The sequence below is a fragment of the Arvicola amphibius genome, chromosome 2 (genome assembly GCF_903992535.2).
Source record: "Arvicola amphibius chromosome 2, mArvAmp1.2, whole genome shotgun sequence".
Taxonomy (NCBI): Eukaryota; Metazoa; Chordata; class Mammalia; order Rodentia; family Cricetidae; genus Arvicola; species Arvicola amphibius.
In genome coordinates, this window is record NC_052048.2 from 185199712 (window position 1) to 185224841 (window position 25130).

The 25130-nt window shown below is 47.1% G+C and overlaps 1 protein-coding gene across 3 annotated transcripts in view; it reads right to left on the reverse strand.

Moving 5' to 3' along the window:
- Kiaa1549 (KIAA1549 ortholog) overlaps nt 1-25130 on the reverse strand; it is a 118086-nt gene that overhangs the window by 54565 nt on the left and 38391 nt on the right. For all 3 annotated transcript variants that reach the window (XM_038320234.1, XM_038320233.1, XM_038320232.1), the window contains exons 2-6: nt 14064-16766; nt 11664-11752; nt 10489-10666; nt 4098-4225; nt 1140-1323 (exon numbers count right to left, since the gene is read on the reverse strand). In XM_038320234.1, the coding sequence (XP_038176162.1) occupies nt 1140-1323; nt 4098-4225; nt 10489-10666; nt 11664-11752; nt 14064-16766 (3282 nt within the window). The remainder of the gene's footprint in view (nt 1-1139; nt 1324-4097; nt 4226-10488; nt 10667-11663; nt 11753-14063; nt 16767-25130) is intronic.

Below are 25130 nucleotides of genomic sequence, written 5' to 3' on the forward strand. Positions count from 1 at the left end.
ACAGCCCCCAATTTCCATATTTTATACTTTATTCTTAATTTAATTAATAACATATTAAAAAAACATTAAGAATCCTGATTTAGAGCATTTGGCTGGCCTATTTCCAAAATGAATTTTATTTATTTGCCTGCCCTTAACTCTGGAATGTACCGCTTTCTAATGCAAGTATCTCCCCACTTTTTTCCCAACTTCCTGGGAATCCGATTGCTTTAACCAGGAAGGATGCTTGCATTTATTGCTTTTTTAATATTTTCTAACATAGCACACAATAAAGTTTCATTGGTTTGGGAAAATGCATCATTGCATAAGTATCACCCTGTGAGGACCCAGGAAGTTTCATTCTCTAACCCCGTACCCCTCCCCAAACTCACCTCTACTCTCCTTTGTAGTCAAATGTCCTCTCCACCATTAGCCCTGAATAGCTGTTCCCATTCCAATAGTTTCAGGTTCTCTAGAACCAGCACACTGTCTATACTACAGTGCCTCTTTGTTCCCAAAAGCACACAGGAAAGGGAGGCACAGGGGCAGAGAACAGCTCTGGAGCCTACCCTGGCTGGGCTTGAGAAGTCCTGCTTTTATTCAGAAGTTCAAATAAGTCCCATGGAAAAAGACAACCCAGTGAACCTACTGTGAAGGCAGGAACAGCACTGAATTGTCATTGAAACCACAAAGCGTGCAGTGCTGAGAGTGAGCCCCACAATAAACCCAGAGACTCTTGGGTACCTGTGTCAGAGTGTGTGCACTGGGGTGCCTGTGTCAGTGTGTGTGTCTGTGTGTGTATGCATGTGCACTGGGGTGCCTGTGTCAGTGTGTGTGTGCGCGCACTAGGGTGCCTGTGTCAGAGTGTGCGCACTGACTGTGATCAGTGGACCATTCTGTGAGAATTTTATGATGGAGACGCTGTACATGTGAGCGAGCAGGAGCACAGGAAGAATCCTCTCTCCATCCAGATCCCATTTACTATGAGCCCCCAAAGAAGCACTCTAGAACAACTGCCCCTCTCTCTCTCTCTCTCTCTCTCTCTCTCTCTCTCTCTCTCTCTCTCTCTCTCGTTAAAAACAGTTTAAAAGTAGAGATCTACCAACAGAAATACCATCAGCCCCTTCCCCATTGCTCCCAAGGAGCCAGTGAGTACTCACGTTCTGCGATCTGCAGCACCGGGTAGCCCAGGTAAAAACTGAACTCCACGACCGTCAGGTTCCTGAGCAGATCGCTCACCTCCGATCCATTCAGAAAGCCTTGCAGGCCTTTAACAGCAAAGATGATGTTCACCGGGCCCCTCCGAGGAGCCACCCGCGAAGAACCGATGGTGACATTCACAATCTGGAAGAAAGAGGTCAGAAGGCGCCTCTAGAATAAGCTCCATGGGAGCCTGACTGTGAGATCTGCCACGAGTTCTCTGATCAATGCTCTTCACAGGGGTAAAGTGGAAAGATGTTTTATTTTTTAATGACGGTGTCTCACGATACTGTCCTTGCCTCAGAGTGGCGGGATTACAGGTGTGTGTCTCCAAGCCTGACTAAAAAGGAGGTAAAATTCTAAAAGAAGAGGCACTGGGCGCTGGCTTTCTAAACTTGTTCCTTTATTTATTTAATTTATTTTGGGGAGACTTTAAACGCTCTGTTTACTGGAAATGTCTCCTACATTAAGTGATGAACTGAACGCATGCATTCAATCCCCACCCCCCCTCCAGCTCCAAATCCTCCCAAAACAACAGTAAGCCGAACGAAGGGCAATAAATCCACAATAGCACCGGGAATGGAAGAAAACCAGAGGTTCTGTCAAATCTCTACAAGATGAAGAATGGACAGGACAGTGCTGAAAAAAAAACCAGAACCAAGAGAAGCAAGAGCCTAATCACACACAGGCAAAAGCTAAAACAGTCTCGTTCTAACCCCAGAGGTCTGGGGAAGCCCACGAGAGAGAGCTGGAGACCTGAGACCAGACAGAGCAGGAATCAGTCCAATCAGTTAAGAGGAAGCAAGCCAAGAGTGAACTGAAGTGAACTCGTCTTGCCGAATACACACCCAGGCCAAGGCGGGAAGCATCAGTGCCATCTCCCCAACAGCCCAAAGAACTGCCCTCTGAGGAAAGTGAGCGCCTCCCAGAAGAGACCAAAGGCCTCCCATGGGTTAAGACCTCCCTGCAAGGAGGGCAGGAACAGATAACTCCAAGTACACCAGAGAACACAAGACCCAAAAGAGAAATAAAAAGGGAAAGACATAAAAAACACTCAGCAGGGCCCCGTCCCCAAAGGAGGGCCTCCTGAGCCTGACACAGGGCAGGGCCAGTCTGCCTCTTACTCTCTGACCACAAGCTGTGCAGTGCTGTAGACAGAACCCACATTCTGGTCTATTCTGATATAGTCCCCCAGCTCCCAGAGCTCAGATGGACTCTCCCTTCAGGAGACAGGGCTGACATAGAGGTAGCCTCCTCAACGGGACAGCCAGGCCAACAGCCATAACGAATCCCATTCTCCCTCCCTCACCACCAACCAGTCTCCTACTAACCAATGGCCCCCGAGACACAGAAAAGCAGATAGGCATATGGAACAATACTGCAGAGAAAACAGATCTATAGGAAGGAGACAGAATAAAACCTTTTAGAAATCCTCATTAATGTCCTCAAGAGACGCTGAAGGCAACTTGCTAACATCTCGGTGAAGGACGTAATGAAAAAGGAACAAAGGACAATGAAGGGAGATGACTGGTCAGAAATTTCAGTATGAATGGACACAGCTGAAGGCAAAATTAGTGACTCCGAGGACAGAGCCCTTCCAAAATCTGACAGAACAAAAAGTTCCTCACCATACAATGGAAAATCGAGACACACAAAAGGTGAATTCAGGAATGCTAAATCTGTAGTAGTCAAATACATTTCAGGAAGGGAACAGAGACAGAGCGGGGTGCCACACCATAAAACATTAGCAGTTTGATTAGAATACACACGAAGCCAGTCTGGTGACCAGAAGAATGCTCTATGTTTAGACCAGTTGGTTCTCAACTTGTGGGTCACGACCCCTTTGGGAGTAAACTACCCTTGTTCACAGGGGTCACATATCAGACATTTATACATTATGATCCATAACAGCAGCAAAATGACAGCTATGAAGTAGCAATGAAATAATGTCGTGGTTGGGGACCACCACAACATGAGGAACGGTATTAAAGGATCACAGCATCAGGGAAGTTGAGAGCCACTTGTTCAGATGGGGATGTGACATCCAAAGAGCCCCATTAACAAAGGTAGAGAGCATCTCAGGCAGGAAAGCCAAAATGCCCCAAAGTTCAAAACTTTCGGAGCGCCGTCACTAATGCACAAAAAGTTTTAGAATTTGAATCAATTCCTATTTTCAGGTTAGAGAAACCAACTGTGGCCGGGCGGCGGTGGTACATACGCCTTTAATCCCAGCACTCGGGAGGCAGAGGCAGGCGGATCTCTGTGAGTTCGAGACCAGCCTGGTCTACAAGAGCTAGCTCCAGGACAGGCTCCAAAGCTATAGAGAAACCCTGTGTCGAAAAACCAAAGAGAGAGAGAGAGAGGAGAGAGAGACAGACAGACACACAGAGAGAGAGAGAGAGAGAGAGAGAGAGAGAGAGAGAGAGAAACTAACTGTGCAAAATATTCCAAATAAATCCAAAAGCTCCATCATATGAGCAATTCCAGCACCAAGCCTTTCAGATCTAGAATACACGAACTGCTGGGAAAGGGAAGTATATTCACGCATAACCTCACTGACCAGACAGCTAAGACCATCCCTATGTGGAAGCATTACTGCATTTCCTGCATAGGACCAGCTCTTCAACTCACCCTATCTGCCACTCTGAAATCTCTATCATCAAGCTGTAGACTCAATACCTTACCAAAGGTCAGCCCTGGCCCACAGGAGCTGGGTTCCCCTCACCCCCCAGTCTCTCTATGTAGCTCTCTTTGCCCTGGAACTTGCACCAGGCTGGCCTTGAACTCTCGGAGATCCACCTGCCTCTGCCTCCCGAGAGCTGGGATGAAGGGTGTGTGGCACTCAGGATGAATGGCGCACTTTAAATGAAATGCCTTGGAGGACAGAGCCCTCTGCCCTGCGGTCAGTGGCCTCTCACCTGCACTGTGAGGTTGTACGCCCCCTGGTGCTTCCTCACTTCAAAGAGAGCTGTCATCAGGCCCTTCTCAACGCTCTGGGTGAAGTTGCAGAAGCCAGTATCCACACTTGGAGGCACAAACTGAAGTACTGAAAAGAAAGACAGCGATCAAAGTCCCATGAACGAGGAGCTGCTTCGAGACTAGGACTGATGGGAGGGGGGACAGCGCTAAACTAACCAAGGCACCACTATCTGAGATCTAGCACTACTGTGCATGGCTTCTTTTGTTTTTAAGACTTACTTACTTAAAATATCAGGATTGAACACACACACACAGTATCTTAATAAAATGCAGAAGACTGTACTGAACAGATACTTGGGTCTCCTGACTCTAGGGATCCACAGGCATAGGAAAAGCTGTGTAACTGGCAGGCCAGTTAGGGATTTCCGACCTGGAATGAAAACCCTGGTAAGGCCAAAAACTCTCTCCACAAATCCCTGTTGCAGTTGCCTTCATCACCCAAGCAGACAGTCAGAATTTTCATTTCTTTATTGACAAAAACATAGCCCTGACTATTTGAAAATGAAAGTCTTAATTTTTAAAATGAAAATCAATGCCAAGAAAATTTTGCTTTCAACAAATTCCCTTAGAGTCAACTTTAATGGAAAAGATACATCTCAATGAGGTAAGATTTTAACGTGGCACTCACAGATGGCTGTGAGCTACCATTGCTGGGAGCTGAATCCCAGGCCTCTGCAGGAGCAGCAAGCTCTTAACTGCTGAGCCATCTCTCCAGGTCCCAGTATTTCTTCCTTAAGATCACCTTGTAAAACATCCTTTTTGTTCTTAGTTAACAGAGTAATTACAGTGAGTGACAGGAGTCTGTTTTCTGTCATCTGCATGTTTATGGTTAGACTGTAACATTTCAACACACACACACACACACACACACACACGAAATGATGTATCTTCTGCTCAGAAATTCATTATTTGTGTTGGGAATGTTCAAAACCATCCCTCTGGCTATCTTGAAATACACACCTGGGGGCTGGAGAGATGGTTCAGGAGTGAGGAGCATCAGTTGCTCTTCCAGAGAACCCGGTTGTAATTCCCAGAAGCCACACAGCAGCTCACAAACATCTAACTCCAGTTCTGGGGAATCCAGTGCCCCCTTCTGGCCTCTGAGGGCACTGCATACACACGGTGCAGAGACTCATGCACATACTTAAAATGAAGGTTATTTAAAATTAAAGATACAGCTAATGGCTGTCGAGCACATTTCTGCGACTGCGTCAGAGACGCAAGGTTACTCCTACCCAGCTGCAAGCAAGGGAGGGGGTGTTAGCCTCTCCCACTCTATCCTTCCTCCCCAGACTGTCTGGAAATCACACCAGCTTCCAGATCTGCTTCCACAAGGTAACTGAAAATGTGTGGTATGGGGTTTTTTGTTTCTAATAGTTCACTTAGTATAACACCCTCCAGTTCTATCCATGCAAACTAAAGGATTTTGTTCTTTGTGGCGGAATGCTATTCCATTGCGTACATATGCCACATTTCTTCATCTGTTCATCTGTCAGTGACTACATGGGCTGGTTGCCCATCTTCCACACTGTGAATAAAGGTGCAAAAAGACACAGTGAAGATCTCTCTCCAATATACTACCTTCACTGTGTGTGTGTGTGTGTGTGTGTGTGTGTGTGAATGGACCATACCGTAAACTTCTAGCTTTTTATAATGTCTGTATAATCAACATTACATGATCGGGGTGAAAGTAAGACAATCTAAGCTATAAAGCAAGACCCTGTCTTCAAAAACAAAACAAAAAAAGTGAACACTGGAGAGATAGCCCAGCAGTCAACAAAAAGTCTTACTGCTCTTGCAGAGGACCTGGGTTCAGGCCTCAGAACCCAGAGCAGGTGGCTCACAACATCCTGTAACTCCAGATCCTGGGGATCTGATGCCCTCTGGCCAACAGCGGTGCACATAAACTCATTGCAAACACACACACACACACACACACACACACACAATAAAACAAACAAATACATAAATAAACAAATCAGGGCCAGTCAGGTGGCTCAACGGGTAAAAGCACTTTCCATCAACACTGATGACCTGAGTTCCATCTCAGGAAACCACATGGTCAAAGAATCTACTCCCACAAACTGTCCTCTAATCTCCATGTGCATGTGCGCACACATACTAAATAAACAAATGAGCACACACACACACACACTGGCACGCCCACACACACACACACACAAAGCCTAGCATATATGAATTCACCTTTCTCTGTGACCTCATCAGCACAGGCTAAAACTGTCTTTTGGTTAACACTCTGGCAAGAGCATGTATCTCATAGTTTTGTTTTGTTTTGTTTCGAGACAGGGTTCCTCTATATAAGCACCCTGGCTGTCCTGGAACTCAACCTGCCTCTGCCTCTGAAAAGCTGGGATTAAAAGCATGTGCCACCACTGCCTGGCTCATAGTTTTGATGTACATTCCCCTGATTAGTAGTGCTAGGCTTTTTTTTTCATATTTTTATTGACCATTTGCATATCCTGCTTTGAAAAATGTTTATTCTGGCCATTTCCCAGTGAGTGTTGAAGGGGTACACTCATCTATACACATGCACATGGATGCCAGAGGCCAACGTCAGGTGTCCTTTTCAACTGCTCTACACCGTATTCTTGAGACATGGTCTCTCACTGCATCTGGACCTTGCTGATTTAGCCAGACTGGCTGGTTAGTGAGCCCCACGGATGCTCCTTTACCAGCCTTCCAGGTGCCGGCGTCACAGGGCTTTCTACGCAGCTTCCCATTAGTGCCGAGGGTCAAAGTCGGGTCTTCATGTCTTCATGCCTGCACGGTAGGATCTTTACAACTAATGCCATCTGCTCAACCTGCCAGCTTTAAATTAGATTACTTAAGGGGTTTGCTGCTCAGTGGTTTGATTTCCCCGCGGATTCTGGAAATGGATGCCTTGTAAATATTCTCTCCATTCTGCAGGCTGTCTCTTCATTCCAGTCACCGTTCCTGCTGCTGCACAAAAGACTTACTAATGTGAACCTATTTGTCAGTTTTTGCTTTGGGAACCTATGTTTTTGTGGTCATATCCTCTCCCTCAAAAAATATCCTAAAAACATTTCTTCAGCGTCTCCTATCAGTTTTACAGTTTAAGATCTTACATTTTGGTCTCAATTTTAAGGACTTTTTTTTTTTTTAGTATGGGGGGGGATCTAGTTTTTTTTCTCCTCCATAAAGACATCCAGTTTCCCAGTATGGTTTACTAAAGAGACTATACTTCCTCCAATATATGTTCTTGTTTCTGTCAAAACTCGTGTCTGTTTCTGCGCTTTCTGTTTTGTTGGTCTCCCTGTCTGCTCTTCGGCAACACCATGACAGTTTGGTTATAATCACTTTGTAACATAGTTTGAGATCTGGTACTATGACTCCAACACTCCTTTCATTCTCTTTGGTGGTTTGGTTTTGCTTTGGGCTCCATACAAATTTCAGAAGTCTTCCCACTTCTACCCTTGAGGAATGCCATCAGCCCTCCCCCCCCCCATACCTGTGAGGAACGCCATCAGCCCTCCCCCCATACCTGTGAGGACTGTCCTTAGCCCTCTCTCCCCCTTATACCTGTGAGGAATGTCATTAGCACTCTCAGAGGAACTGCAACGAATCTACAGATCACTTGGTAGTATAGACATTTTTCTTTTACATTTTCTTCTTTTACTTCTTTTCCAGGTATTCCATCAATTTCTTTTTCTTTACCATCTACTGTTAGAAGTTACTGTGTTCCCTTAAAGGTATCACGCTGTCTTGGTTTTTTTTTTTTTTTTTGGTCTACCTTGTGTCTCTATGTTAATATTTGCATGCCTACTGGATTCAGTGCCTCTATCATTTTAAAAATATACCTTATTTTTAATATGTGCAAATAGTGTGCAGGTGTCTGTGGAGGCCGGAAGAGGGCATTAGATACCTCGGAGCTGGAGCACAGTAGACATGAGCCACACAACATTTGCTGGGAACCAAATTCAGGTTCTCTGTAAGAGCAGTGGACACTCGCAACTGCGAGCCATCTCTCTAGCACGACCTCCGTCACCTTTATGGGATGGCTTTCACGAGAAAAGACGTTTTCCTGCGTCCTACGGTGCCAGCTGGACACATGTTGCTTTGCTCCCAGGCAGTGTCTGCAAAACTCCTGCACCTACAGTCAACATAGGCTGCGTCTCCAAGTGTCCTAACGACCTAGGCTGCAGAGGCAATGAGACTGAAGCACTAACTGTAGGGTGCACGTCAGTTTCCACACCCCACTGGGTCGTGGTGGGTGTGCCCCAACATTCCCAATAATAAGGGTGACTCTCAAGGTCTGAGGGAGGTGGGAAGCTCTGGTGGGATGAGGGTTACAAATTGGATTTACTTTGAGGGAATCTCTGGGGGCGAAGCTGTTTAAAGTGTCGCTACAAGGTGTTTCCCAGGGTCACAAAGCAGGAGTCTGCTCTGCAGAGACTCGGTGGGTCAAGATCCTGAGATGGGGCTCCTCAACAGCTTATTCAGGGTGATGCTGACTGGTTGCTTCCTGGAGCCAAGAATGAATTATATTACTTCTAAGTCTCACCTCAGAGAAATATAGAAAGCCAACATTTGGTCAGGCGGTGGTAGCAAACACCTTTAATCAAACAAAACAAAACAAAATAACAAAAGCCAACTTTTCTACCACATGAAGATACGCAGCATGAAAGTGAGTGGCAAGCCTTTGGGCTCAGTGACTCAGGAGGCTAAGACAGAAAAATCACTTGGGACCAGGAGTTCAAGTCTAGTTTAAAATCTACACATTAGAAGATGTAACTTATAAACAATTCAAATATATAATATTTATTACAGATGGATTATTAAGTACGTGGAGACAAAATGAAACGACACCTGGCATCACATTAAAGTGTTTTCTGGTGCGTTTAGCTTTTGAGACAGGGTTTCTCTGTCGAACAGTCCTGGCTGTCCTGGAACTCACTTTGTAGACCAGACTGGCCTCCAACTCACAGAGATCCATCTGCTTCTGACTTCGGAGTTCTGGGATTAAAGGCGTGTGCCACCACCACCACCCAGCTCATTAAAACATTCTTGCATCTTCAAAAAAGTTTTACCAGTTTTGCTTGAAAACTGACAAAGAAAAAAAAAATCTTGATTATTTTTTTAAGCTTATTAATAAACGGTTGTGAACCTCATGTTGTGTATTCTGATTTCATACATGACTGAAAGTACCCATAGTAAATAAGGCATTATTGACGGTTAAATAAGGCATGAAGCGATTACTGTTAACTTTAGGGGTGATGATACGGACAGATGTGCATCTGGGTTGAATAGCCCTCTTGTAGAGGTACAGGTGGTGAAATTTTATGGTCTTTTAAGATTTACTATAAAATAATGTAAGGAGAAGTGAATGGGAGCGAAGGTAATAAAAGTTTAGCTAAGAATTGAACATTGTTATGATTGGGGAGATGGTTCAGTCAATAAGGCGCCATGCCTCACAAACATGAAGATTTGAGATCCATCCCCAGAACTCACTTTAAAAAAAAAAAAAAAAAGCCAACCACAGAGATGCTTGTAATCACAGCACTGGTGTGGCTGAGCCCGACAGATCGCCCAGCTAGAGAGTTCTGGCCAGTGAGAAATCCTGTCTCAAAAGACAGGGTGGACAGCACTGGGAAATAGCTCCTAAGTCATACTCTGGTTCCTTGTGCCTGTGCACACATACACATGCACACTCATGCACACACTCACGCACACACCTTTAGACATGTGTACACGCTTACACACACACACACACGAAAACAAAAAGGAACTAAAAGTTTGTGGAGACCATATAATGGCACATGTGGATTCATTAAACTATTTTCTGTACCATTTGTATGTGTTTGGTTTTTTTCATAAATACAAAGCTGTTGTCATTGTTGCTGATTAAGTAATAGGCCCAGGTGCAATAGCCCATGAATGACATCACAGCTACTCAGAAGGGCACATCAGAGATTTGCTTAAAGCCAGAAGCGCGAGTCCAATAAATTAATGGATATTCTTAAAACAATACCCAATTTAAAAATTATTTAAGATTTTGTTTTATGTGCATGGGTGATTTGCCCGCATGTGTCTATGTATTACGTGTGCACCTTTCTCGGTTTTTCCATTTATTGCATGTGTGCGGGCATGCATGGGTGCACATGCAAGTAGAGATCAAAGGACAACCTACAGGAGTCAGTTCCCTCCTTCCGACCATGTGGGTTCCAGAGAGCACATTTAGGTCTTCCTTCATCCGCTGAGCCATCTCACCACGACAGAACCCCCAATTTTAAGTATAATTAAAATAAGATTCTACACACAAACCCAAGCATCTATATTCAGGTGTCTCACCTGTTTGAACTTGGAACCTGGGCTCTGGCACGAGGAAAGACGGCTTCACAGACAAGATTAAAGGAGTTTGGTCGCGTACAAGTTTGCTATTGATGAGGACGTTAATGACAGATATTGCCGTGTAAATAAAAGGACCAGATGTCACCAGAAAAGTGAAGTCTGTGAACAGTTCATAGACCTAGAGAAATAAAAGAGTTTAAAAAGACAGTTCAAACGTAAAGAAAACTATTGGAGAGAAAAAAAAATAATAAGTAAAACAATATATATGTATATCAGTATCAGCAGTTTAACTTTGAAGATAGGCGAGATTTTATTTTACGCATTCCTTCTACCTTTGCCCAACTCTCACGAAAACTGCACAAAAGTACAGGAGTAGCAAGAAAGGGCAAACAACCAGTAACATGGGCTGAAAGGCCAGTTGCGGAAAAACCAAGACTTCGGTCATGTTTACGCCACACAGTTGTTTCCTAGAGCCTCGCTGTTTAAACAACACAGTGGCGGCCACGTGCACGACTCTGAAGTCTATGGCGGCCACAGTAAAAGTAGAGGGACGGGGGATGCTAATTTCAAATACACTTCACTTAGTGTGGGAAACAACATTCCGGCACGTGGTCGATACCAGAGTTAGTGAGACAGTCTACGCCCTCTATCTGACGCAGGTCTGAGCTCCAGCCCGCAGTCTGCACCCACCATGCATCTTATTAGTCCAGGCCAGGCCCATGTCACAAGCTCCATGGCCAGCATGGCTCATGGTCATGGCTCTGGTTAGCCAGAGGGAGGACTAGTAGACCACAGCTTTCTGTAAGGCTCACATGGGTGGGTGCAATGCAAAGTGTGGAAATCCATCTCAGTCACACTGAATGTACAGAAAGATACAATTGGACTCGCTCTGAAACCTAACCTAAGCCCAAGTCATTTCATTAAAGTAACAAGGACAGCAAGACTGGTAAGGTCGCCCCAAACTATGCTGCCTCTGGTCTGGGAGCCTCTTCATTCCAAGACTACGGACGCATTCCCCAGCGCACAAGGGGACCTGTGAGCAGAGAAGCTGAGGAAACTGTATGCCTGGAGAGGAGTGGGAGAGAGAATTCAAAGACAGAGCCCAGGGCTCTTACCCACACCCTACGAGACCCCACAAACATGTCAGACCTCAGACTCCCAGGCTCGGGGCTCACCTTCAGCTCCACCGCACGGTTGAAGTGAATCCTCAACACTTCTTTGATTGATGTAATGATATACTCCTGCACAGCTCGCCTGGCCAGCACTACAAACGAGAGTCAACCAGCAGATGCATTTTAGTGCCATTAGGAAGCATGAAGCTGTCACTTCAGGAAGCCACGGCTGAGATGAAGCATGCTAGCGGCTTGTTTTGAAACATAAGGCCCAGACTAAGGACAGAGTAGAAATGTCGAAGTACTGTAAAGTATTATAGGAAACAGAAAAACTGGACACACCCTCAGCCTGACACGCTGAGAAGGTTGGTGGGCAGGACAGGGAGCAGCAACTGTGGCCAACCCAGGGGACAGGAGCTTCCACTTCCCACTTTATTCTCAACAAGTAATAGAATTCCTCCAGCTATGCACCCAATGTCAAAGGATGAGGCTTTAAAAGCTCTCAGAAGTAATATTTTTAAAATCATTAAGATGCTACCAACTGGCGATACCGTCCTCCACAGGAGGAGGACGGCTGCATGGAGTGTTCCAAGCAGCTGCTGGGGAGTGCTAACCACTACTGATGGGAGCGAATTTCTTTATAATGTCCACCTAGCAACATTTTATACAGGAAATAAAATAGTTTTCATTCCAACGTCTATTTCTTTCTATTCGTTTCTCACACAAAAGTCCAATTTGAAAATCTGAACCAGGGCTGGAGAGCTGACTCTGTGGTTTGGGGTGCAACACTCGAGGAGGACCCAGGCTGATCCCCAGCACCTACATCAGGCAGCTCACAATCTCCAAGGCTGCAGTTTAAATCCATCTCCTGGCCTCCACAGACACCTGCAAACACATCTCTAAAAATAATAAATATAAATCTATGACAGCGAGTCTGTCTGTCTGCCAGTAAACCTTCCCTTCTATCCCATGACGCTTTTCCTTCCCCCTCCATTCTATATGCAGAATTATATCTAGTGTTGTTATTCTTATTTTGATTTCATTCATGTACATGTGTGTCTGTGGATTGCCTATAGGTGCAGGTGATTGTGGAGAACAGCAGAAGCTGATCAGATCCCCTGGAGTTAGAATTACAGGCAGTTGTGGGGCATCCGTCTCGGGGGCTGGGGCTCGAACTCTGGTCCTTTGCAAGAGCAGCACACCCTTTTAACCAACCACCGAACCATCTCTCTAGTCCTGCTCTTCAATTGTTTTCATTATCCTATCTTAAATTATTAAAACTTGAGACAGAACCAACCCTCATTCGTTCATTATAAAAACAAACGCTTAAGCTAAGTGGTTGTTTCTCTAGTAACTCAGTGGCTCGTGGTGAGAAGGTGGGGAGTGTCACCTGCTCAGTTCCAACAAATCCACGGCCCCGTCTGCCTACCTTGGCTGATCCCACCAACAGCCAGCTGGCATGGCCTGCCGGGCTCGGAGTGGCCAAGACTATGCCATGAATGACACTGGAAGACGAAATGAGTAGGAAGGGAATGAAGGAGGGGGAGGGAAGCAGGAGGAGCCAAACTCAGAGAGTGAGGCCTAATAGAAAACCAAAGGCCTAATAGAAAACCAAACTCAATAGAGACAGGAGGTGCATGCTACAAGTAGCCCCGTGCAGCTAAGGGAACCGCTCAGGATAGCTAGTGCTACTCAAGGGCCCCACTGCCCGCCACACAATTACCACCTTCTCTGGGTAAACTGAGGAAGTCAGGACACCCCACCTTGGACATGGGGACCTGAGTGTGGGAAACAGGAACCATCCAGAAACACGTATCATAAACACTGTTTCCTGGTTCTCTACGATTTCTCCAAGGCCAAGAGAAGAGAGGTGTAGAGCCCTGCAAAGGATGTCTGGCTCCCCTCAGTGGAGGTCAGCTTCCAAGCATCTCCCTCCGAGCCATCAACACCCCTCACGTGATTCTGCATTACTATTATGGAGCTCCACAACAAAAACAAAGCACTTTGTCTAGACTCTCTTCCTAGCAGACAGCTGCTACCAATAAGAGAAAAGCCGATATTAAAAATTAAACAAGAATGTGTTTTTGCTTTATGACATTTATGCATATGCTGGGCAATGAGTTCCAAAGCCAAATATACTACCAGAAGTTCCACAGCCCACTTAAATCTTTATCTGTCCTTATGGTAATTACTAATACACAGTGCTGTTATGTATTTTATACATTTAAATCCTTACAGTAACCTAAGGAGCCCACGGTCCTTGTTTGACACTCGGGAAAGCAGATCAAGAGACAAAGTGACTGGATGGCTAGCAGGAGGCCGGCCGAGGAAGAGGACGGCTACCCGCAGGTCATGTGAGAACAACACCTACTCTCACAACACGATGGTGTCTCATAAACACTGCACACAAACACCTTAGAGAGGTCCCCTACCTCAGAGAGGTGACTGGAAGCAGGGCCTTACCAGTTGTGATCAAATAGGCATCGGGAACTGTAATATCACACACATATGGCGGCTTGGCTGTGGCCAGTGATGGTGTACCAACTGTTGCTTCAAGCGTGGAGGTGGTCACAGGACCGAGGGAGGGCAGGGGAGGGGGCACACTGTTCCCCGAAGGGTTCTGACTCATAGGCTCGCTGTTCAGAGCGGAGTCCACGGTATCACCAGGGGCAGTGCTGATGGTGGGCATGCTTGGTTCCGGGGATGTACTTGGTTCTGGGGAGGTACTGGGTGGTAAATCTGTGGGTGTCGATGATGAGCCCATGACTGGCTTTGTGGGCAGAGGTGAAGAAGGGTGGACTTCAGAAGCAAGCGATGGGGTAGCTGACGGGTATACGTTAGAGGCTGACTCTGTGCTGGCCGGAATGGCACTGGAGGATATGGGTGAGACAGATGTGTGATGGTCTGTCACGCTCACACTGCCGTCAGAAGGCGTCAGCGTCGAGAATGGAGATGACTCGGTTAAAATGGGTGTCAAATGGAAAACAGCTGGCGGTGATGAGAGGTGACTCCCAGCAGTTGAGATGCCAAGGGGGGTCTCGGAGCTGGAGGGCACCAGTGTGCTGACTGAGGATTCATGGGAAATGAGTGGAAATTCAGAGACAGAGGTAGCTTCAGAGAAAGCAGAGGGGAGGTGAGCATCGGACTGGACCAGGGAAACTCTCCACGCTTCGGCGAACTTGAGAGAATCAGAGGGGGAACTTGAAAGCGGGGGCATTTCAGAGTGCCTAGGAAAGAGAGTGACCGTCTTCACGAGGAGCTCTGAACCGGACCAAGGCTGAGATGGCTCTAGACTCGTAGGGTTAGAAACAAAAAGCTGAGGGGACTGCAAATTGATAGAGCTGGACAATGGAACCGTCTCGGCTGTGGTGGGGAAAGGCTGAGAAAGGAAGGTTGATGGATCGCTTGACGTCAAGGATGGAAAAGCAAGAACATCTGACCGTGAAGGGGCCGGAGTGCTGAAGTCCAGGACTGGAGTTGAGTAAAAGCTGGATGTGGAATCCAAAAGACTTCCAGACTCGAGTTCCAAAGAGCTGGTCGGTTCTAGGTCGGCGGAAGCATTAGACTCTACTGAGGAGACCGAACTGGAGGAGGTGAGAAGGCTTGGGTGTCCAGCCGGAAGGGATGGTGTGGGTTGAGCTGCTGTCAAAGAGAAAGATGAGTCAAAAGGGACGCTGGGGATGACTGAGGATGACAGATGGGTCACACTGGATGGCATCACTAGCTCCTTGGTGACAGAGAGGCCAAAAGTGGAATCAAGTGAGCTTGGTGTGGAGAGGAGGCCGTGGGAAGAGTACACCTGGGTGGCGGTAATGCCACCCATATCCACCTCAGGTGACATATCCACGCTGACTTTCCAGAACCCCACAGATCTGGAAGAAAGGGAGACGACAGGTCTGGATGGGAAAAGAGTATTAAATACTTGAAGGTCTTCAAGTTCAGGGAGATCTGTACCCATGCTGCTCGATGGAGATAGATGGCTAACTTCCACTGAGGCCACAGACAGAGTCTCAAGCCCGTCCCCTGATCCCATGTCCTTCTCCGTGAGGCTCCTGGCCAGAGCTTGCTGAGGTGATGAGACAGCACAGGACACACACCAGGTTTGTGGTCTCAAGGATGCCTCAGGGTTGAAGACATGGGGATGGTCAGTAAAGCTGGGGACCGTGGAACTGCGCGGTGGCTCTGAGGTTTCCCCAGCCCTGCTAGAGAGGAAGGGGTTATCCGAAATGCCAGCTGACTGGGTAGCAAAAGACACAGATGACAGCAGGGCTGAAAATAACGCAGAAGGTGGGCTGATAAAAACAGGGTCTGTAGCTGACATGGTTGCACTGGGGAGTGTTCTTAGAGAGATGGCTTCTTCTAGATGTTTACTCCACGTAGTGGTCCCATTAGGGTGTCTGTCTGGGCTTGCGGCCAGGACACCCAGGAGAGGCTGTGACACCTCCCACAGGGAAACAGATGGCTGCTGAGTCACGCCACCGCGGATCGGCTGAGACACCGAAACCCAGGAGCTGGAAAGGGGGTCCTCTGCGCCCTCGGTTATGGAAGCTACAATCTCTGGCAAAGCCTTGCTCGATAACTGGCTGTGAACTTCCGTGGGATGAAGCACCAAACTCCTACTAGGAGACGGAATGACGCCCTCAGATGTGAGAAAGGCTGACCAGGAAGAGCTGAAATCACTGGCGGACTCAACGTGCGCAGTCGCCTGATGAGCTGTGTTCTGACATGCGGACAGCATTTCATCCTGCGAAGGAATCCTGGGTAGCGATGGAGTCATCCCAGGCTCTGGCATTTCCTGGGGTGGCTCCAGGGGGCTCGGTGTGATAGACTGCGTTGGGGAAAGCACCCGCGAAGGGGTCCAGGGAGCATCCGGCAGAAAGTTATCCATCTCATCCTCACCAATCACCACCTCGTTACTCCTCACGGATCCATAATGTGCCCCGAAGACGCTGTGCTCTGTTGTACTTTGAGTCTGATGTCTGTGATTTAAAAAGGCTGTATCAAAAGTGGGAGCAGATGCAGAGGGCAGGACAAGGGCAGGGGTGCTCGGCTGGGACTCTGGAGTCTCTGGTAAGGCCACATGTGCAGCGCTGGGCATGACGCTTGTCTCCAGCAGGAGCTCCTTGGGACTTAAAGAAGGGTTGTGCTGTCCCAGGGAGGGCTCATCTAGCGAGAGAAGCAAAGTTGAGTTAGCGGCCGCGCAAAGAGTCAGAGTGTGAACATCCCACTTCAGATGTCAAAAGCCACTCATCCAGAAAATACCCATTCACTAGGGCTGGAGAGGTGGCTTGGTGGTTAAGAGCACTGGCTGCTCTTGGGTTCAGTTTCCAGCACCCACGTGGAAACTCACAACCTTCTGTAACTCCAGTTCCTGGGGATCCAGCACCCTCTTCTGGTCTCTGCAGATACCAGACATGTAAAATAATGCAAAGAAAAATTCATACACATAAAATAAAAATGCATATAAAAATATCCGTTCGTTATCAATAGCCACAATTTGTAGAAATCCTAACTGGAAGCTAGACAGTGCCAAAAGCGGCACTAGGGTAATCTACACAAAGAGTCACGAACCTGAGCACTTCCTTCAATTAAGTCTGCACGTGTGGACACGCACCCACAAACCTCAATTCATACGGTCATACGCACAGAGCCATCTGCCCCAAACGTGCGTGAAATGGTGCAGATTTAATCCATCCTATTTTACGAGTGGCATCTTAGTAAGGGGGGAAATGTGGGTACACACGTCCAGGCGAGAGACTGTGCAAACATGACAGCACATCAGGGTGGTGTAGCCCAAGATCAGAGATTGCCTGCCAATCATCGGGAGCTGGGAGGGGGCCAGAGTGGAGCAGATTCTCCTTCACAGCCCTCAGAGACAATCAACTGTGCCATCTGACAAGCTGACCTTGGATTTCCACACTCCAGAAAGGAGATAGCAAATTTCTATCCTTTACGCCCCAAAGGAAACTGTCTACCACAACTCAGACTCTTTGTAGCAAATCATGTAAAACATGTCCCCAGGTTTAGAACCTACATCATTTCTATGGTCCTAATAAACTGCTTAGGAGTCCTAATTTAAGACAGGCCAGGTCTTCACTGTCTGTCGGATAGTAACATCCATTTTCCTCGGGCTAGGCACAGGGATCACATACATGTTGTCACGGTCACTAGGACACCTGTGGCAAGGGGATCACTGAAAGCAGCATGGCAACATAATGCAATCATCTTTTGTTTGTTTGTTTGTTTGTTTGTTTTCGAGACAGGATTTCTCTGCATAACAGTCCTAGCTGTCCTGGAACTAGCTCTTGTAGACCAGGCTGGCCTCAAACTCAGAGATCCACCCGCCTCTGCCTCTCCTGAGTGCTGGGATTAAAGGCGTGCGCCACCCACTGCCCTGCATGAGACCATTTCTTAAAAGGAAAAACACACAAAAAAATGTGGTCAGAAAAACACACTGTCATACCAGATATCAAACACTTCCCTCAGCTACAGATCAAATAAATGCGAGCACAAAAATAAAAATTATGAAACACACAGGGAAATAGAGTACCATTAAAAGGTCAAGAGGGAAGCCAGGCATGGTAGCTCATGCCTTCACTACCAGCGCCCAGGAGGCAGAGCCAGAATAGATCTCTGTGTTCAAGGACAGCCTGGTCTACATGGTAACTTCTAGGACACCCAGACCTACATAGTAAGATCCTGCCTCAAAAGTCAGACAAACAAATAAAAAAGACTGAGAAGGAAAATCACAAGCAGAGCCAGAAAAAAATGATGATTGGCAGTTAAAAGATCAGATAGCCACTTCGCAGAGCCAGAACCTTCAAAGAAACACTGGGAGAAAGTATCTGGTGCTTTAGATCTGCATAACCATTAAACCTCTGTAGCAAAGACACACAAGGGGAGGGAGGGAACGTGCAAGGGGCCGATATGACAATCTGAGCTCCATTCCCAGCGTCCACATGAAAAGCCAGGTATGGCGGCACACACTTGAAACACCTACTCCCGAGAGCAGAGGCAGGAGGATCCCTGGATCCCACTGGTAAACAGACTAACCCAATTGTTAAGTTTCTGGCTAGTGATAGACCCTGTCTCAGAAAGTGAGGTTGGGCCAGCAAGACAGCTCAGCAGATAAAAGTGCTTGCCTTGAAAGCCTGGTGCCTTAAGTTTGATCCCTAGGACCCACATAGAGGTGGGAGGAAAGATTCGACCCCACATAGATGTCTTCTGACTCCCACACGCGTGCGCTATAAAAAGGGCATGTACACATGTGTCATACATGCACACACTAATAACAATAATTTCTTTAAAGTAAATCTCTCTCTTTTTTTGGGGGGGTGGGACTAGGATGGCTTCTGGGGAACAGCACCTGAGGTTATCCTCTGGCCTCCACAGACACACCTGCACACACACAAGAAAATACATAAATAGTAACAAGGGGTGGTTGTACCAATTAAAGGACCTAGGTAAAGAGCCCTGGAACAAGAATATCCTTCAGGAAGGTGTGTTATTATCCCTGGTGAGAGGCCAAGAAGAAAAAAAAAACAGAATAAATGATTACAACGTAAGGGAAAAAAGCAAACAAGGGGTGGCGGTCCACGTTCACGATAACGCAGCTGCGTAACCAGGGCAAACAAGGGGTGGCGGTGCACGTTCACAGTAACGCAGCCGCGTAGCCAGTACAAATGGAGGAGTTGGAGGAAGAATTTTTTAAAAGCATACATTTAAAAGGTTATAAAATTCTGTCTGTCTGTGTTAAACACATTTGAAAGTTTGCCTAAGAATAAAGAATGTATACGTCTGTTTTAAACTCTGCTATGAGGTTAGGAGAGCTGGCTGCTCATCCAGAGGACCTGGGTTTGTCCCCAGCACCCCACATGGCGGCTCACAACCATCTGTAACTCCAGTTCCAGGGAATCTGACTCCTCTTCTGACCTCAGAAGATTCCTGCACACACGTGGTACAAAGACATACAAATCAGACACATACACATAATAATATTTTTAAAAATAATAACAATACTCTGCTATAATGTGTTTAAATTTTAAGAGCCAAACAGAAGACAAATCCCTTCTAAAATGAGTCAAAACATCTTTGTGTGAACCAGAAGGATGCAAGAGTTAAAATACAAAGAGCCTTGTTCAGTGGCTGGTTTATGAACCCAAAGATCTGCCGCAAATTAAAATTAAAGAGCAGGGATGAAGGAAGGCAAAATGGTCAAAAAGATTAAAAATAAACCTCAAAGTCCCCAACTGAAAAAGAGCAGGCACACACACACACACACACACACACACACACACACACACACACAAAAAAAACTCCACACTGAGGACTGGAAGGTGCCAACCCAGGAGGTTTATCCTCTCTGCCAAGCCCTGGGGGAGAGTCACCGGCTCTGATGAGGCGGCAGCTGCAATGCCATGGGGAATTACCTCTAGTTAATTCAGGAAGAGGTTAGAAATCCCAGGTGAGCCTCTCTCTCCACATAAGAGGCATCAGGGCCTCTCATTTCAAGCCCTAGAGATCAGTTTTCAGGCTGTAAAGCTTTAGATTCCCCCAAAAGTGAAAGGGTTTTTCTCTCTGATGACAGAGAAAGGAAAAGGGGATGGGGAGAGGTGCTATTTCTCAGGTGGTGCCGTGGGCGTGCAAGCAGTGTGAGCGTGCAAATGACGCAGGGGTCTTGTGGAAAGAGCAAACGCCACCGCCAGCAACTGGGCAGTACCTGCTTCTCTCCCCACTGACCCAGGTCTGAGAGCTCACCCCCAGGGGCCAGTGTGGAGGCACTTTCTCCCCACGTCATCTTCACTGGGTGCCCACTTGGCCGTGCTAGCTCTTCCAGGCCAGAAACTGCCATATGCCCTCTCCTCCACGCCAAGTCTGTTCACAATGATTAAAAATTAGTGACAGAGACACCCAACTGTCTGCCTGAGGTTCACACAGACAAAACAATGTGGCATTCTGAGATATGTTTTGAAGTCATTTTATGCTATTTCAAAGTCTTTTCTAACTGTAGCAGAACATTGTGGAATCATGGACTCTTCACGCCAACTGGATCCCTTTAAGACCTCGGCCAATCCCCACCTGTCACAAATGAGGCTAACAGGGTTTATGTTAGCTTGCTGAAAACACCCCCACCTGCAGGTGTATGTGTTGGGAGAGGCTAAAAAGGCAGCTTTGTAGAGTCTTCACACCTCACCATGTTTTACCAGCCCATTTTACCAAAACTGTTGATAAGAAAAGCTGAAAACATGTCAGACTGTGCTGTTGTGTACTGAGCCGAAAGTACAGGATAGGTCTGGCTACTAGAAAGGCGCCTGTTTTAGACTGAGTCCCACTGCCAAGCTACGGACACCTCCAGGCCACAGGCCTGAGTGCTGGCAAGAAAGGACATACTCTGTGAATTGGCCTGGGTACTACAGGGTCACCCATCTCTAAAGACCTTGAATCCAAATGGAACTATTATTCTTGCTGCTTTGCTAAACTGTGTAGTTTTCAAAACACGATGACTCATCTCAACTCGCTGTGGATATTCAATCTACAAAACAAAAGAAGCCCCCATTGACGCCTAAGACTTACAACACAAAAGCAGTCAGATCAACTGGTGAGCAACTTGGCAAATCTTCACGGCTTTTCTCCTAGTTCTCAGGACATCCTGAGGAAGGTTTCCAGGGCCACCCCCCACCTTTCATCTTTTCCCTCATTTAGAAAGCAGCAACCTTCCTTGTCTTCCCTATTGGCAGCGTGTACCAGCACCCTCTTCTGCCCAGGATACCCAGTGTGTACCAACACCCTCTGCCCAGAGTATCCAGTGTGAACCAGCACCCTCCGCCCGGGGTACTCAGTGTGTACCTGCACTCTCTACAGGGGTACCCAGTGTGTACCGGCAACCTCCGCCCAGGGTACCCAATGTGTACTGGCACCCTCCGCAAGGGTCATCCCTACTAAAAGGTATAATGACGCTTCAAGCTCAGTAACTAAAGTGCTTGTCCTGAAAGCAGGAATGCCTGCTGCGCTCAGCCGCCAGAATCCACATAAAAAAGCCAGGCACACTGGTGCACATTTATCATCTCACCACTGGGGAGGTACAGAGATGCAGGCCGATCCCTGGAGCTCCCTGGCCATCCAGCCTAGACGACTCAGAGCTCCAAGCCATTTGAGAAACCTTGTCTCCAAACACAAAGTGGACAGGGCCTGAGGAACACCTGAGGCCCGGAGACACAAAGGGACCAAGCAGTATCAGAGAGCAATAGGAAGCCACTGAAGGGCATGATCAGAAGCACGGGTTCTGAAGTCCATTTCCCTTGCTGCTGTAGGAAGAGCAGGCACACAGGAGCCAAAGAGGACAGAGAGAGCTGCTATGCAGTCACAGTGACTGAGCTTGAGCTGACAATGCCTTCGAAAGAGGCGTGCAGAAACCGGATAGCTGAGGTGGTCAGTGTCCAACAGCTGTGCCGGGCCATCTTCAGAAACAAAACTACTCAGGCCACGTGAAAGCCCATTCAATCAGACACCGCCATTCACAAGGTTCCCAAGGGATTCCAGTGTCCATTAAGGTCTAAGGAACATGAGCCTGAGGCTTATTCTGGGGAAGCCCCAGTAGGGACATCACGTATACAAATGAACACAGGGCCCTGGGATAAACCCGTGAAAGTGAGGAGAAGCCAGAGAGGCAAGGACACCAGAGAGTGAGGTGATAAAAAAAGCAAATTCAACACTGAGAGGGTCACCTTTGTAAAGGACTCCAAAACTTCAAGACAGAAAGCTGGCAGGCACCGCAGGATGCTGAGGCTAGCTTCCAGGGATTAAAGAACAACTTTGTGCAGACTACTTACAGAACAGAGAGAGACAAGATACATCTGGGGGGCCCCACGAGATTGTTTGGTTGGTTCTTAGAGCTGTAAAAGCTAATCATAAGAAAACATCAGCCAAAATCAGAGATGTTCCATAAAAGACTCAACTCCTCAAAAAACGTCAAGGCCATAAAAGGCAAGGAACAAGTCCAGGGAGACAGCGCAGCAGGCTAAAGAGTTTGCTCTTCCAGACTGATGGCCTGAGTTTGAGCCCCCGAGCCACTAAGAAGCTGGATACGGCAGTGGTGGCATCCATCTATAGTCCCAGCAGTCCTAGGGTGGAATGGGAAGAAGAGATAGCATGATCAGAAGCTCACAGACAGCAAGCAGGGAATGCGTGGCACAGCAGAAACAAGAGAAACCAGAGTCAACAGGGTGGGAGGAGAAAACCAGCTCCCTCCACAGATGTCATGGCATGCACGTGCCCACGCATACACAAAATTAACTAATTAACTTTAAGATAAGGAAGGACTGAAGACCTGTCCCTCGAGATGACTAAGAAGGTGTGTCAACACCTTACAAGATAGGTTCTGGATTGGATTCCAGAAGTGAGAGACTGGTCAACCCATGAAGTATGTGGTTCGAGCTCACGGTGCCATCCCAAGGATAATTCCTAGTTTCTATGACTCTTTCAGGTCCACGCACGATGCCATTAGGAGAACCTGAACAAATGGTGTAGGAGCTATGTGTTAATCTACTTTTGTATATTTCTGAAATTCTTTTAAGATTTAAAAAGTTGGGGGGGGGAGGGCTGGAGAGATGGCTCAGAGGTTAAGAGCACTGTCTGCTCTTCCAGAGGTCCTGAGTTCAATTCCCAGCAACCACACGGTGGCTCACAACCATCGATAGTGAGATCTGGTGCCCTCTTCTGGTATGCAGGTAGAATACTGTACACATAATAAATAAATAAATAAATAAATAAATAAATAAATAAATAAATAAATAAATAAATAAATAAATCTTTAGAAAAAGATTTAAAAAGTTGTGTATGTGTGTACACATATATGTGTGGATGTCCACAGAGGCCAGAAGAAGGCATCAAATCCCCTGGAAGTGGAATTACATGCAGTTGCGAACTTTTCACATGGGTTCTGGGAAGGAAACTGAGGTGCTCTGGAAGACCGGGACAAACACTCAACTGCTGAGCCATCTCCCCAGCCCCCTGAAATTCTTTCAACGTGAGAACTGAAATAACTCAGGTTTCTGTATAGCAGGTTAGGCAAGGGCTCAGGAAGTGTGTGTATGGGGGAGGGGTTGTGTCTGGGTCTGTGCTGATGTTAGGACCCATCTTTTGAATCAATACCACGGATAATTCAAATGCAACTGCTGGGACTTTCTTTGAGAAATGTTAGACAGGAGCAGCATTAATAAAACAACCCAGAGAGAAGACACTGAAGATGAAAAGAATAAGGAATGAACACGGGCGAGCAGGAAGAAGCGAACGGAAACCAGAGGACAGAGAGGGACGGAGATCAGCAGTGTGTGGAGGCTGGCGGGTCAGAATCTAAGGAACTCTGGCAGATGTCCTCCCCTCTGCACCTTCTTTCCTCCAGTCCGGGTTGTCTGTTGTGAAGAGAGTGTGGTAGGAAGGTACACAGCAGAAGGGAAGAAAGTACGAAGAGACCTGGGGCGGGGCGCGGGGGAGAGCATCCACAGACACCCACCCAGAAGGTAGGCTTTCAAGAAAGGAAACCCTCCTGCCCCCAAATCCATGCTCCAGGCCACACTGGGTGTGGAGACTTCACGAGCAGCCGCTGTGATGCGTGTTCCACAGAAAAGAATCTGCCTCTGTAACACGCCGTACATCTCCAGGATTTTAAACTCACAACTATTTCAACGCTCCTTTTTGAAAGCCTCCTTTGACATCTTCTTTAGCAAGTCATACTCTTCATTAGAATGTCTGGACCGCCCTAGTTCACATCTGAGCCCTGACTCAAACCAAAAGCATTACACTAGAAAAGCATCGGCTGGACAATACGGCCTCTGCCTTGAGGCTCATCTGAGTCCACCTCCTGCTCCTCCTCAAGCTCTGCCCTTAGGAAGCTCAACTTGCTTGCCTGGGTCTCCGTTCTCTTGCCTGCCACTAAGACGTAGGGTTCCTAAACGTCACCACCTGAAAAAATGAGTGTTGAAACGTGGTTCTGCAAATAAAACTGAAATGTGGCCCTTCGATGTATATGCAAGGTTGGGAGTCTTAATATGCAGGAGGGGACCCACAGAAGGACTTCAGAGAAACTACAGAATTTAAGAGAAGACTCAAGTTCAAACAGAAATCCCAAGTCTGGAGTGGCCAAGGAGAAGCCGGGTGAGAAACAGGCTAGGGTCTCCTTGGGAAAGCTGTATCCAGATCTGTTCTCATGGCCCTCTCTCCATGGCTCAGCTCCATGGCTCCACTCTTCCCTTGAGCCCAAAGTCTCCGCGTGGGAGAAGGTCCGCGTGGGAGAAGGTCCACCTGGCCAAGCCTTGGCCACATGCCATGTTGCCCCATCAATCCCCTGGCCCTCTAGACTGCCATATGATAAGCACTCCCAAATTAAAATTAAGGAGAGCTCCCCACTAAATAACAAGCGGCCTTTCTGTCACTCATTGAGGAGACTTCAGTTGTAGCTAGGAAAAAACCCAGCCAATAAAAAGGAGAGCTCTTCAGTCCTGATACAATATAATTGTGCTGGCTGGTTGTGTG